The sequence below is a fragment of the Accipiter gentilis genome, chromosome 5 (genome assembly GCF_929443795.1).
Source record: "Accipiter gentilis chromosome 5, bAccGen1.1, whole genome shotgun sequence".
NCBI classification, from domain to species: domain Eukaryota; kingdom Metazoa; phylum Chordata; class Aves; order Accipitriformes; family Accipitridae; genus Astur; species Astur gentilis.
In genome coordinates this window covers 13,141,097-13,154,069 of record NC_064884.1, presented here as the reverse complement: position 1 = coordinate 13,154,069, position 12,973 = coordinate 13,141,097, and the positions used below count along the sequence as shown (strand labels likewise).

At 38.5% G+C, this 12,973-nt stretch overlaps 1 protein-coding gene across 14 annotated transcripts in view; it reads left to right on the top strand.

The window, feature by feature from the left end:
* Positions 1–12,973, top strand: part of USP34 (ubiquitin specific peptidase 34) — a 147,310-nt gene that overhangs the window by 128,760 nt on the left and 5,577 nt on the right. For 11 of the 14 annotated variants that reach the window (XR_007506089.1, XR_007506088.1, XR_007506093.1 and 8 more), the window contains 11 exons: positions 2,451–2,577; positions 2,927–3,034; positions 4,122–4,226; positions 4,352–4,476; positions 5,543–5,695; positions 6,663–6,786; positions 8,452–8,531; positions 9,354–9,494; positions 9,621–9,767; positions 10,411–10,570; positions 10,849–11,491. Coding sequence is in view for 1 of the 14 variants with exons in the window: in XM_049801085.1 (XP_049657042.1) it covers positions 2,451–2,577; positions 2,927–3,034; positions 4,122–4,226; positions 4,352–4,476; positions 5,543–5,695; positions 6,663–6,786; positions 8,452–8,531; positions 9,354–9,494; positions 9,621–9,767; positions 10,411–10,570; positions 10,849–11,459 (1,881 nt within the window). In the remaining 13 variants the exon portion in view is untranslated. Of the gene's footprint in view, positions 1–2,450; positions 2,578–2,926; positions 3,035–4,121; positions 4,227–4,351; positions 4,477–5,542; positions 5,696–6,662; positions 6,787–8,451; positions 8,532–9,353; positions 9,495–9,620; positions 9,768–10,410; positions 10,571–10,848; positions 12,187–12,973 lie in introns of those variants that run through there. The other 3 variants (XM_049801085.1, XR_007506095.1, XR_007506096.1) reach the window with 3 other exon arrangements.

The window sequence follows — 12,973 nt, the reverse complement described above, 5'->3', positions numbered from 1 at the left end:
AGAGAAAAAAAAGAAGAATAAATAACGCACCCTGAAATAGGTGCAGTTTTTATGTCAAGCCCCTGCCCACCAACGGTTTCACTCTGCAGATCACTCATACTGTCCGTCCCACAGTAATGTAGGAAAAGCCTAAAAGACATTGCTGAAAAAGCTCTGAACTGTTAGTGGCTACCTTTTTAAGATGAGTGAGATAACAGAAGACTGAAAAAGAGCACATACAGTGTTTATTTGAGGGGGGGGGGGGGTATTGGGGTTTTTTGTTTGTTTTATGGGGTTTTTTTTCCTTTTGGCCTTCTTAAGATGGGTGTAAGATCTTGCATTCTATTCAACACAGCCATTATCAAGCTGATGGACGAGAACGTGTGTTTATTAAATATATTGGCAGTGCAAAATGGGGAAGGACCCTAGATTCTTTTGAGAACAAGAATAAAAATCAAGATTGTCTGGATGTGTTGGAGAAAGTGTAGAAATAAGATGCAAGTCATTCTTGGCATATGTAGAAGGGTGCATTCAGGGGGAGATAATAAACTGGTAAAAATCCATGGTGCAAGACAAGTGGACAGGGGAGGTAGTTGTAGCTGTACAGTAAATGGGATATTGGAAGAGGTTGTTTCAGAAGGTGTCAGCCAGTACAACTGGAAGTCATCAGGAGAACTTTGAGCAAACATCTGTCGAGGATATAAAGATATTTAGTCTGCCTTAAGGCATGTGGATGGACTAGATGATGCTTTGAGGTTGATTCCATTCCCATTTTTATATGGTTTATATAAAAAAATTCTCTTTTTTTATGTCACTAGTTTACATTTTCTGGGGAAAAGCATGATAGAAAAAGCTGAAATTACAAAATCAGTTAGAAAAACTAAAATTAAGACACTGCAGTGCTGTTTGAAAATAGATTTTTCAGGAGTTTGTTATAACTGTTAAGCCTATTGACTGTAGTTAATAACTCCAAAATACCTGTTCCTCTTTGTCTTGAAAATGCTTACATTCAGTAAACTTGGGCTAAAATGTAGGAGCTGAGCCATAACTTTATTCATATGTGAGACTCATAAGTAGACTAGGATACACACATACATATATATGTATAAAAAGAACTTGTTTAACACCTTAGTTAACCCTGATCCATACTAACAATAGATAATTAAGTTTATAAAGAATGTGTAATACAAGATGCAGTTTATCCTATGTAAAACACTGCTAGAAAAGAGATCAAACTAATGTTGCTTTACAACTTGAAATTACCAGGCCTTGTGTCTTCACTTGGTCACTGGAAGTGTTTTGCGTGGTGAAAAATAGCGCATCAAGGAGTTGTCATATCCAGAAAAGTTTTCCACTTAGCTGGGTTGGCCACATATCTTCTGTCTTCAATATAATATAATGCTTTATAGGGAGTGAGATTACTGTTTCTTTATCTTTAAAATATCCCAGCAAATTAAATATCTTTCCTTACATCTTGTGCTAGAATTTTTGCAGTTTGGAAATGAGTTGCTGTTCCTTCCCATATTTCTATAAATCATGGATGCCCAGAAGGTATTTTAGTTATAAAAGGAGAAGTAATTCATCTGATGTACAATCATATAGCATATGTCCTTAAGCAGCATTTTGAAAAATGACTAGCATCTGTATTAATCTTATGTTTTTTCTCCAAATTCACATATCCATGTCTGTCCTTATGCATCCCTAATGCCCCTTTGTATATTGGCACAGAAAGATTGGGATTACAGGTATACAAAAATACCGTGTCTCAAATTATGCTTTGCTTATTGGGTTTTAGATAGATGTGTGAAAACTTTGTAATTACTTTTGAGCCACTAATACAAAGCTTTTACCTTGAAAACAAATCAAGGCTGCTTTTAAATGTTTGTCTCTATAAGCTGTATTGTATGTGCTCACAAAAATGCTCATTTCTTGAGTTGAGATGGGTGGTAGCTACTTGTAGAGGGGTTAATGTTATAATAAATATTACAAATTCAGTTTTCTTCCGGCATGCACATGATAAAAATTTAATACTCTAGTTTTTGGATTAGGCAAGAAAAGTGAAAATCAGCCTTTTGGCCAAAGGCAAGTTTCAGTTTAGGCCCCCAGCCGAAACTACCTGTTGTTCATTGTTATCAGAACTAGGTGTCCAGGTCAACAATTCCATTTGGTTGTTACAGAAGATACCTGGTTGTTCATTTGTTCTCTCTCTTTCCTTCTCTCTTTCTGTCCCTTCCTCCCTGCTCCACTCTTAATTTTCTTCTTTTTTTTTTCTTTTAGAATCTTTTAGTAAATATACGAATTTTATATACAGATTTATTCTTTTTAAATGTTGTTATCTGTGAGTAATTTTATGATTGCATCTAGCACCGTAGATTTTGATACATCTTGTTTGAGCATAAAATAAAAGTGGTACATGTAGGTTAGAGATAGAAATGACAATAAGTATGTTAATTTGGCATATTTTTTTTTAGTCCTTTAACACATTGCACATGATGTACCATGAGGCCACAGCTTGCCATGTGACTGGAGACCTGGTAGAACTTCTGTCTATTTTCCTTTCGGTTCTTAAGTCAACACGTCCATATCTCCAAAGAAAAGGTTTGATTGTAACTCTTCAAAGGATTATGCCTGTTGTCTGTTAATTAATTTTCATGACCCAAAACCTAGTATTTTATCTTGCTTATTATCTGTGTTTAAAAACTTCCCATACAGTAGGAGATATGATTATTAACAGTTACTAAATTGTAATTTATTAAATTACTTATTGACATAATGTGAAACTAGATTAAGTAAATTTAATAGCAGTAAGACCAGTGAGACTTAACAGATTTCTAGATTGATTAAAATCATGCTAGAGGAAGAAGAGATTCTTAGCAGTAAAATTCTATGATTTAATGAGCTTTTGAGAAATCAACTAAACAGATTTCTATGGTTTTTGCATTTGCAGATGTGAAGCAAGCTCTCATTCAGTGGCAGGAGCGAATTGAATTTGCCCATAAGCTCTTAACTCTGCTAAATTCCTATAGTCCTCCAGAACTTAGAAACGCTTGTATTGGTAAGTCATAATAGTGTAACTGCAGTCAGGAAGGACCTGTTCTTTGCAGTTACCTGCTTTGAAATTTAAATTCCATTTTTGCAAGTGCAAATGCTTACTAGATAACTCTGTAGATAGGAAATGTTAATATTGTCAATACATCAATATTGCCATTGTTCCTATTCTAAATAATTCTGGGTTTGTGAGGTTAAAATTAATATTCCTACTTTCCTAGGCATGCAGACTGTGTGCGCAAAAAGTCAGCCTTCGTTTCGAGAGACCAGTTTGCTACCTGATAAGGGGCAGGATTAAGGAATAACTCCTGAATTCAGGTGTCAGCGAGTTTAGAATCAAATCCCAAATCTTACATTAAGATTCAAATATTAAGTAGTGCTCCACACAGAAGGGTGCATGGTGACCAAGTTAGTCTGAATAACAGCTTTTAGTGTTCGTTTTTCTGATCCATTTCCAGAAGCTTTAATATTAAAAGTAAAGCTTAAATAGCTTGTAGAATGAAATGAATTTCTTTTTCAAATTGTAGATGTACACATTGTATGTAAGTGTCTCTTTTGCATTAGAAGACCCATTTCAAAAAGGTCTAGGTTTTTTCTAGTTTAGGCTTTTTTATTACTGTTTTATGGATATAATCTGCATTTTTATGCATGCTGATGAAGGCCTAAAACTGTGTCCAAATGACCTTTTTTTGTGTGATTTGTATGCATTTTCCCCTTATTTTGAGTGCCTTTCTCATTGTCCTCCTGACTGCTGCTGGTTGACGTTTTCCAGGCATCAAACCTCATATGTTTAAGAAGAAGGAAAGAGGGTAACTTTACTGAGCTTCTACTTTCTACAAGCTGGCACCCCTCTCACTGGTGGTTGATCTACCACTGAGCAGGTTTTCTCCCAGTGGCAGAGGTGAAGGGAATCTTGACTGACTCAGGGGTGTTCACTTTACATGCTATTCACAGTAGAGCCTGCCTCCATGGTGCACACTAAGTGCAGCAAAAGCGATACGAAAGAGAGTTTGCCAATGCATGAGCCTTAAGTTAAACTGTTTGCTGTTAAGAAATAACAATATGTAATAGCAAAAACAACTTTTTGTTTGTAGATGTCCTCAAGGAGCTTGTACTTTTAAGTCCTCATGATTTCCTACATACTCTGGTTCCATTTCTACAGCACAATCATTGTACATACCACCACAGTAATATCCCAAGTAGGTATTTCAGTGATTGTATTTTGAAGTTCTCTTACGCTATTATTACTCTTATGGTGTTCCTTGCTGATGTCAAATATTGACCTTTTTAATATATCCCTATTTTATCCTAACTTATACTACAGTGTCTCTTGGACCTTATTTTCCATGTCGTGAAAATTTGAAATTAATAGGGGGAAAAAGCAATATTCGTCCTCCACGTCCTGAACTTAATATGTGCCTCTTGCCTACAATGGTGGAAGCCAGCAAGGTATGTGAACATATGGTCTTATAAATAGTTATTTCTCTATTGTTTTCCCGTTTTTATAAAAGTATTATAAGAATCCAGTAGCGTAATGCATTTATGTTTTATCTGTAAACAAAGCATAATTCTTCTTCAAGATGTGTTGTCCTCATATACTCCATTCTAGATGTGCACTCCAGAAGCACCATTTCCCTGCCCTTGGTGATAGGCAGTTTCGTATTCCAGACTTGATACGAGTTTGAACCTTGTATTCAGAAAAAAACCACCCATAGCACACATTTTGATAATTGTCCAATCTGCTTGTGGCATTTATAAAGAAAATTCAGGAACCGCCCAGGGATTGTCCAGTATCTTAAGTATGTTAAGATTTGTTACCAGACAGCTAAATAGATCCTCCAGGTTTCAGTGGAGTCCTTTCCACCGGGACTGAGGCATAATCTACTAATCATTTGGGGTAAAATACCAGTACCTGAAATACCGTATAAGGCTTTAAGTCTTTTACTTTCCATTTTCCCTTCTGTGGGCTTCCTGATGGGATGCCAGCTTCGTTGGGGCTACTTCGTAGTCACTTGCCACGTCCCATTATTACAGTTGCAGCAACGGTGGGATTCAGCTCACGTAACTTTGCCTATCTAAAAGGTCAGTCAGTGTCCAGCTCTTTCTACGGTTCACGGCGATAAATAGTTACCCTCAGAAGGAGACAAACAGTTACCCTCCTTCCTGTCCTAGACACCCGAGTCCAGATGAGGTGACTCTTCCTCTGGAGGAGTCTCTCTCTCTCTGTCTGCCTCTCTCTCTCTCTACTGACTGCAGGGAATACTGAAATGACTAGATTTTAGATAGCTAAAGTCAGGTAAGGTGAATCCCACCCTAAAAGGAATATGTATGGACAATCATTTGAAGAAGGAAAACTGGTTACTTGCTGTACAGTAACTGTGGTTCTTCAAGATGCTTTGTCCACACAGATTCTGTGGTCCTCCTCCTGTGCTAACTCCGAGTCCTGTCATAGGGGATTCTTATCGGTGAAGGAATTGAGTGGTGGTTGAAGCCGCCATACCCCTTATGCCCTCAGGTACAGTGGTCGCAAGGACACACTGGGTGCAGGCACAGCCCCAGTGGACACTGCTATTCAGAAAGAATCCAATCTCCTGCACATGGGGCCTATGTGCACGTAGATGGGAATCTGTGTGGGCAACACATTTCGAAGAAGCACGGTTACTGTAGGGTAAGTAACCCTTCTTTTTTAAAGCTTTCAAAATGATGCTGTGTATACTTGTGCACCATCAAATTTCCTGTATAACCAAATTTTTTTTAAAAATGTATAGAGCCAGAAATGATCTGTAGTGGTTTTTTCCACCATGTATCCAGAGGTAATGGACGTGACACTAAATAATGTAAATATTTGAACTTCAAAAGTCGTCATATTATATGACATGGTATTTTACGCTTTACAATGAATTCCTATACATTAGGAAACAGATGATTTTTAAGCCTCTAAAACTACATCTACAGTTGCGTTTCCCTGTGGTTTTGCATGCTTATTTTTCATTCATTTGTTTTGTATACGACTGCATTTGTTTGCCTGAGTTTTTGAGATTTCATTTTGGTTATCTGGTCTACAGAAGCTGATGCCATTTGAAGTGTATACATCCAAAATATATTAAAATACTGGCAGACAAACCCCTTGGCATATAGTCATTATTTGGTTTGAGACATTCCTGAAAATACTGCTTTGAAAGGTTGTGAAGCTCGGTCTTGAGAAAATTCTGACTTCTACAGATCGTAACTGACAAATTATGATTTAAAAAGCATTAGTGTATATATATATATTTTAGGTATTTGTATACGATTTAAAATTACTGCTTTCTTTTCTTGTCATCTTCAAGATGTGGTATTCGCACAGCTTTGCATCTTCTCAGTCTGTTGATTCAGAATCCTATGATACAAGTTTTACTGGTGGGCGAATTGCATTTGCCATCCTTCTTCCGATCTTGCCATTGTGCCTGCCAAGGGCTCGGTGAGGGGACACAGCTGGCCTGGGTTAAGCCTGGAAATTCCCATCATGTTTTCCTGTAGTATTTGATTAAACATTTTAGGGCAAGAAGTACGGTAACATTAAGCTAGATGCTTAGGAAATCTGGTTGCTGTCCAGTTGCTTATGTAGTTTAAATGAAGCTCTCTTAAATCTTCAGGGCAAAGATGATGTTTACGATCGTATGCTGCTAGACTACTTCTTTTCTTATCATCAGTTCATCCATCTGCTATGTCGAGTTGCAATCAACTGTGAAAAGTTTACTGAAACTTTAGTTAAAATGAGTAAGTATGAAGGTTAAACAGCCCAAGGATTATTTTTTTTTCTGTGATAACTGTGAGTGCTTCTCCACTAAGTTTTATATTCAAATGTTTAAGAAAAAACAGAGCTTGTGAAACTTGCTGCATTAATTGGTCTGGATGCTGTTATTTTTCACAAAACCGTATGACGCATATAATGTAGTGTGATCTCACCTTCGTGACTGTCACGTTTCAGGCCTGTCCGGAAAGGAGCTGAGGCAACCAGTGAGAATTCAGTCTCCTTGCACATTTAGAGTTTAATACAGGACTCGGGGAAGCTTTTTGTTTGGTTGGTTTTTTTGGTTGGCGATTTATAAATGGCTTTGGATCAGATCCTGAATCCTCAGCATTTCTGCTAATGGCAGTAACTGGCAATCTGCCCAGAAGCGTACATGACCATCTAGACAGCCACAGATGGCACTGGTTCTGTTGTTCCCAGCCTGGGTTTATTTTACTCCATAGTTTTGGGAGCCATCACAACATTTAATTAAGGTTATAACCATTCAGTCCTGTAGTTTGTACCCAACACTTGTTTCAGCTCTGCCAGTAGATAGCACCAGTATTTGGGTTTCTTCCTGTTCACAATGTAAACCTATTTTTTGGGTGTGTGAACAAGGCATTCATGGCTTTATCTGCCTGCCTACTCCAGCCATTCAGCTGGTTCTCTGCAGGAGACCATCCTGCCTTGAATTGCCCCATTAAGTCCAGGTGCTACTCCAAAGGCACTTGTGGGGGGTGTTAAATTTTGTTTTCCACCACCACGGACCCTAGGGTAAGCTGAGTTACTCAATGTGGTAGGTGCAGATGCACCAACCTCACTGTCACACAGTTACTCCATGGACACAAAGACTGGGAGCCGTCTTGCTTCAGTTGTCTAAAACTTGGACGTATAGTCAGATTTTCTTCTGTAGTCAGTGGAGAGATGTAGATTCCTTCCAAGAGAAATTTATCTTCCCATTCTTAAATATCTTAAGCAGAATGAGCCACCTTCTGAAAATAACCACTTGTTTTCTTTGCCCACAGAAGCTGGCTAGCCAGCTATGATTAAATACCACTTCTAGACAAATAAAAATAAAAATTAATCTTGTCCAAAGAGCGATGATAGTAGAATGTTCTTTTGATCCCCTGAATCACCCATTGGCTCACTGTTTGTCACACTCTCCTGATTGTAACTCTAGCATTATTACTACTTCCTATAGGTTGTGTTAGCTGTAAAACGTACTGGGAATGTGTATTGTTTGGTATTGTTCAGTGTATCCCTTCCCTCTTTCTTGGTCTAGGTAACATGGTGCTTGGGTTAATAATGATTACCCTTTAAAAATTATATGCTGTTTTTTAAAAAAGGTATTTAAAAGCTTTAAGTGCTGTAGCTGACCAGTTGAAAATATAAGACAGTAATAAAATAACCTGATTACAAGCCCAGAACTAAAGCTAGCTCTTTAGGTTTTTTACTTTTCACAGAAATACTGAAGGGATATGTGTATTCATTAAATGTACTGTAAAAAATTCACAGATGATAGGTCTGATTATAAAAAACTCTTAGAATGTAGTCTTGTACAATGATATGGTACCTTGATACTAATTTTATCAGGAAGTGAGTATCTCCAACAAAATTCTCACACAGTAACTTACTTTCTCACAAAATTTCAGGTGTCCTAGTTGCATATGAAGGTTTGCCACTTCATCTTGCGCTATTCCCCAAACTTTGGACTGAGCTTTGTCAGACTCAGGTAAGAGTCAGTGAATTTGAGAACTAACGGAATGGAAATACAGGCAAAACACAATGAACGTGAAACAGAGATTAACTCATAAATTGTAACTTGTGGGTGTTGTTTCATCATTCAAAATTGTCGTGGTTTAACCCCAGCCAGCAACTAAGCACCACGCAGCCGCTCACTCACTAGTATTATATACTAGTATTTTGTATAGAAAATACCTCTGCTTATGTTGCCTGTCATCTGATAAAACCTGATAGATCAAGTATAAAAATCTGGCAAATTGTATTTGCTCCCAGTACACCATAGGTCCTGCAAAAACTTAAGCAGCAACCTCACACAGTACGCAATACTGGCAGGATGGTAGTTGGGGCAGTGTACAAAACTACTTCATCCTGCCTCTGTGAATTTCCAGCTTTTTATGTAGCATAACTGCTGGTATGATGAAGTAAAAGTTGGGAGATACTTAAGTCTGGATGTCATGTGTCCACTGCAAGGAGGGACCTTCGCACCTCTGCAAGAGGCCCCTGTATTTGGCTCACAGATTAGGAGACACCGGCCCTTCACATACATACCGATTGGGATAAACGGGCATTCCTCTGGGATAAACTTCACAAATGGAAAATGTGAAATAATAGTTGACAATAATTCATTCGTACAATTTAGTGATACCTGACAGACCTGAAAAGATTTTATCGGTAAGAATGGTCCAGTATGAATTAAGAACATTACTGGGCCTGGTTAGATGTCTCCAGCTGAGGCAACTGTTGCAGACAGCGCTACCGCAGTGCCGTACTTCCCGCAGTGACTTTGCAGTCTTCTCTCTCTCTTCACCAGTCCGCGATGTCAAAGAACTGTGTAAAGCTCCTCTGCGAAGATCCAGTTTTTGCAGAATATATAAAATGTATTCTGATGGATGAAAGGACCTTTCTTAACAACAACATTGTATACACCTTTCTGACCCATTTTCTTCTAAAGGTACGTGGTCTTGTAGCGATAATTTCTATTTCAAGAAATGCAGTCATACATGCTATGTCAGTTTGGGATACTGTTTTCACAGTTCCAGTTTTTGTGGTTTAAAAAAAAAATACGTTCTTTTCACAGGTCCAAGGGCAGGTGTTTTCTGAAGCAAACTGTGCCAACTTAATCAATACTCTAATCACAAATCTAATAAATCAATATCAAAGCCTAGAATCCGACTTCAGCAACCAGAGAGTTGAAATTTCCAAAGCAAGCTCTACTTTAAACGGGGTGAGTCTTTTCTAAGCCGTTCAAGCATCAGCATCATTTAGGAGGAAGCTTATTTCCTATGGAAACTCTTCCGTACCCTGTGCCGGGTTCTAATTAAAGAGGCGGGCATTGTTAGCTCTCCTGCGTGCCTAAGCTGGACTCCTGGTGAGAGTGTGGGAGGCTGCCTTAACTGTGGGGCTGGAAATGCTAACCCCTACCAACAAGACAGTCGTAAATTTACAGAGCGGCAACCTGAGCTCTCCAGAATTCTCTGTCCCTTCTCGGTGTGCACAGCATACATACCTGGGTCACACAAGCTGATGGCGGGGACCATAGGGGTGGGAGGAGGGCAGCTTATTGTGGAAAACAAGTAACACAAAGTGCAGTACAGTTAATCGTAGAAACGTTCTAACCCAGCAAAAGATTTCATCCTACAGTGAGCACCGCAGTACTGCCATCTGCTTAGGACAGATCTGCATTAAGGTCAGCACATTAGTAGTGAGTGGGAAATTTCAGTAGTGTAAGTATATTTAGCATTTGATCTTTTGGATGTTCAGAACATGTTGAAGCCCCTGCATATTGCAGAGATCTCCCTGTGTGCAGGATTAATCAAATAGGAGTTTGACATAAGGCTAGTTAAGTTTGTTTACTTCTGTATTTTTAGGACCTCCGAGCACTTGCCTTGCTGCTTTCAGTGCATACTCCCAAACAGCTCAATTCAGCCCTGATTCCAACTTTACAAGAGCTTTTAAACAAATGTAGAGCTTGTCAACAACAGAGGAACTCATTACAAGAGCAAGAAGCCAAAGAAAGAAAAACTAAAGGTTTGCCTTCTATAATGGTATCATTCTAACTAAGGTTTTACAAAATTAACGTAACGTTTTCTTACTGCTGCAGGCTGGGCTGCTTCTTGACTCCAATCCCCAGCCCTACACAGGAAATATTATTTTATTATGGAGCTAAAATTCTAGGGAATTGCATGAATTTTCTGTAAGGAAATAAGCATTGTGTTTGATATGGAAAAGGATAAAAATGTGAAAGGCCTATTTCTTGGATGTAACATAGCATGTGTTCCCTAAGCGAGTTTTCCTTTTTCTTGCAGACGATGAAGGAGCTACTCCTGTAAAGAGAAGACGGGTCAGCAGTGATGAGGAGCACACTGTAGATAGCTGTATCAGTGATATAAAAACTGAACCCCGGGAGGCATTGACCCCAACAAGCACTTCAGATAACGAGACACGGGACTCTTCAATCATTGATCCAGGCACTGAGCAAGATCCTCCTTCCCCCGAGAACAGTTCTGTCAAAGAGTACAGAATGGAAGTTCCATCTTCGTTTTCAGAAGACATAATGTTAGCGACGCGGTCACAGCACACGGAAGAGCAGGCAGGAAATGGTAAATTTGAAGAATGCAAAGAATTTAAAGACCTGCAGACTTCCAAGGATTCCATTGGAGCCGAGGAGGACTCGGAGTTTCCTTCCACATCGATTTCAGCAGTTTTATCTGACCTCGCAGATTTGAGAAGCTGTGATGGTCAAGCCTTACCATCCCAGGACCCTGAAACTAGTTTATCTATCAGTTGTGGCCATTCCAGAGGACTTTTTAGTCATATGCAGCAGCATGACATTTTAGACATCCTGTGTAGGACCATTGAGTCTACGATTCATGTGGTCACAAGGATATCTGGAAAAGGAAACCAAGCTGCTTCTTGACATTAGATGGAGCATGTCTGCTTTTAAGTCGGGTTGTTTTTTTTTCTTCCCCCAAAAATGCTGTTTGTATAAGTTTTGCTTATTTCTGTTTTGTGCTTCAGTTTGTCCAGTGCTCTCTGCTTGAATGGCAAGATAGATTTATATGCTTAATTCTTAAGTCAGGCAGAACTCCAGATTTTTTTTTTCCTTTTTTTTTTTTCTCTCTCCCCCCCCCGTTTTTTTTCTTTTTTTTTTTTTTTTTTTTTTTTTTTTTTTTTTTTTTTTTTTTGCATCTACCGTACACTTTCTTAAAGGGCAATCAGATAATGGATATGTTTTACGTAATTAAGAGTTCACTGTAGTGGCTTTCATTTAATATGGCTGTCTGGGAGAACAGGGCCTCCTTGCCCTGTCTGATGTAATTTAAACTTATGGCATTTTTACTGTGTATAATATGGTGTCCTCTGTGCCAGTTTTGTACCTTATAATAGAGGCAGATCGCCTCAGATCGCTGTGGTTCTTATTATCAAAATTAAGTTTACTTGTATACTAAACAACCACAAGAAATTTGATTCTGTAAAGAATCCTCTTTAGCTGTGGCCTGGCAGTATATATATGGTGCTTTATTTAACAGAATACCTGTGGAGGAAATAAAGCACACTTGATGTAAAATTAATTGTTTTATTTTTATTGACATGATCAATTGCTATTCTGTGCACTTCATTAAACTGATTGTGATGACTTTTCATTTGTTTATAATATGTTGCTTCAGTCTTTGGATTTCTCATCAAAGGCAACTTCAAAAATGAAACAGATGCAGAGAGAAATGATTATCAACTGTATATAAGTGATGTAAATCTTGGTCCTTTTCTGTTTGACTTTGCATGAATGTTCGGTCACACAGTTGAGAGGGACTGGTGGTTGTTTACTCTCCTCCCCCATATTAGAATGTGAAGTGGTGTCAGAAGCCAGTGGAACTTTTCATTTCCTGATTTTAACCTGTCTTGGTCACGTTTTTCTCCTGCACCATTTGCACACTGGCTTCCTTTTTTTTTCCCTGTGCTGCCCCTGGGACCTACTCCCTCTGGCCGTGCTCCCTCGCTTTCTTCACAGCTTCTGCACACCCCCCCCGAAATGACTTTATCACCTTTCCTCCTGCTATTTCTGGGCAATATCCATTTCCTATGTGATCTTTCGGACTGTCAATGATACTGCTTTTAATATCTGATTAAACTCCATTTTCAGCTTCATTTTCCAGTTGCTTAACTCATTTTTCTATTGTCTTTCTAACATGTCTATCTTGGCCTTTTTTCTTCCAAATTCCTTCATTCTGTCTACCATTTAATGTAGCTTAGCATCATTTTCTTCACGATTCTATTATGTGATGCTTTTGTGACGCCTCTTACTCTCTTTGAACCTACTGGGTTTTTAACCTTCTGTAATGAATAATTTCTGTCTTTAAAGTTTACGCTTTATATTTCCCCTTTATTAGCACTTTTATTCCTGCCTTTACAAACACTATATTAATTCTGGTG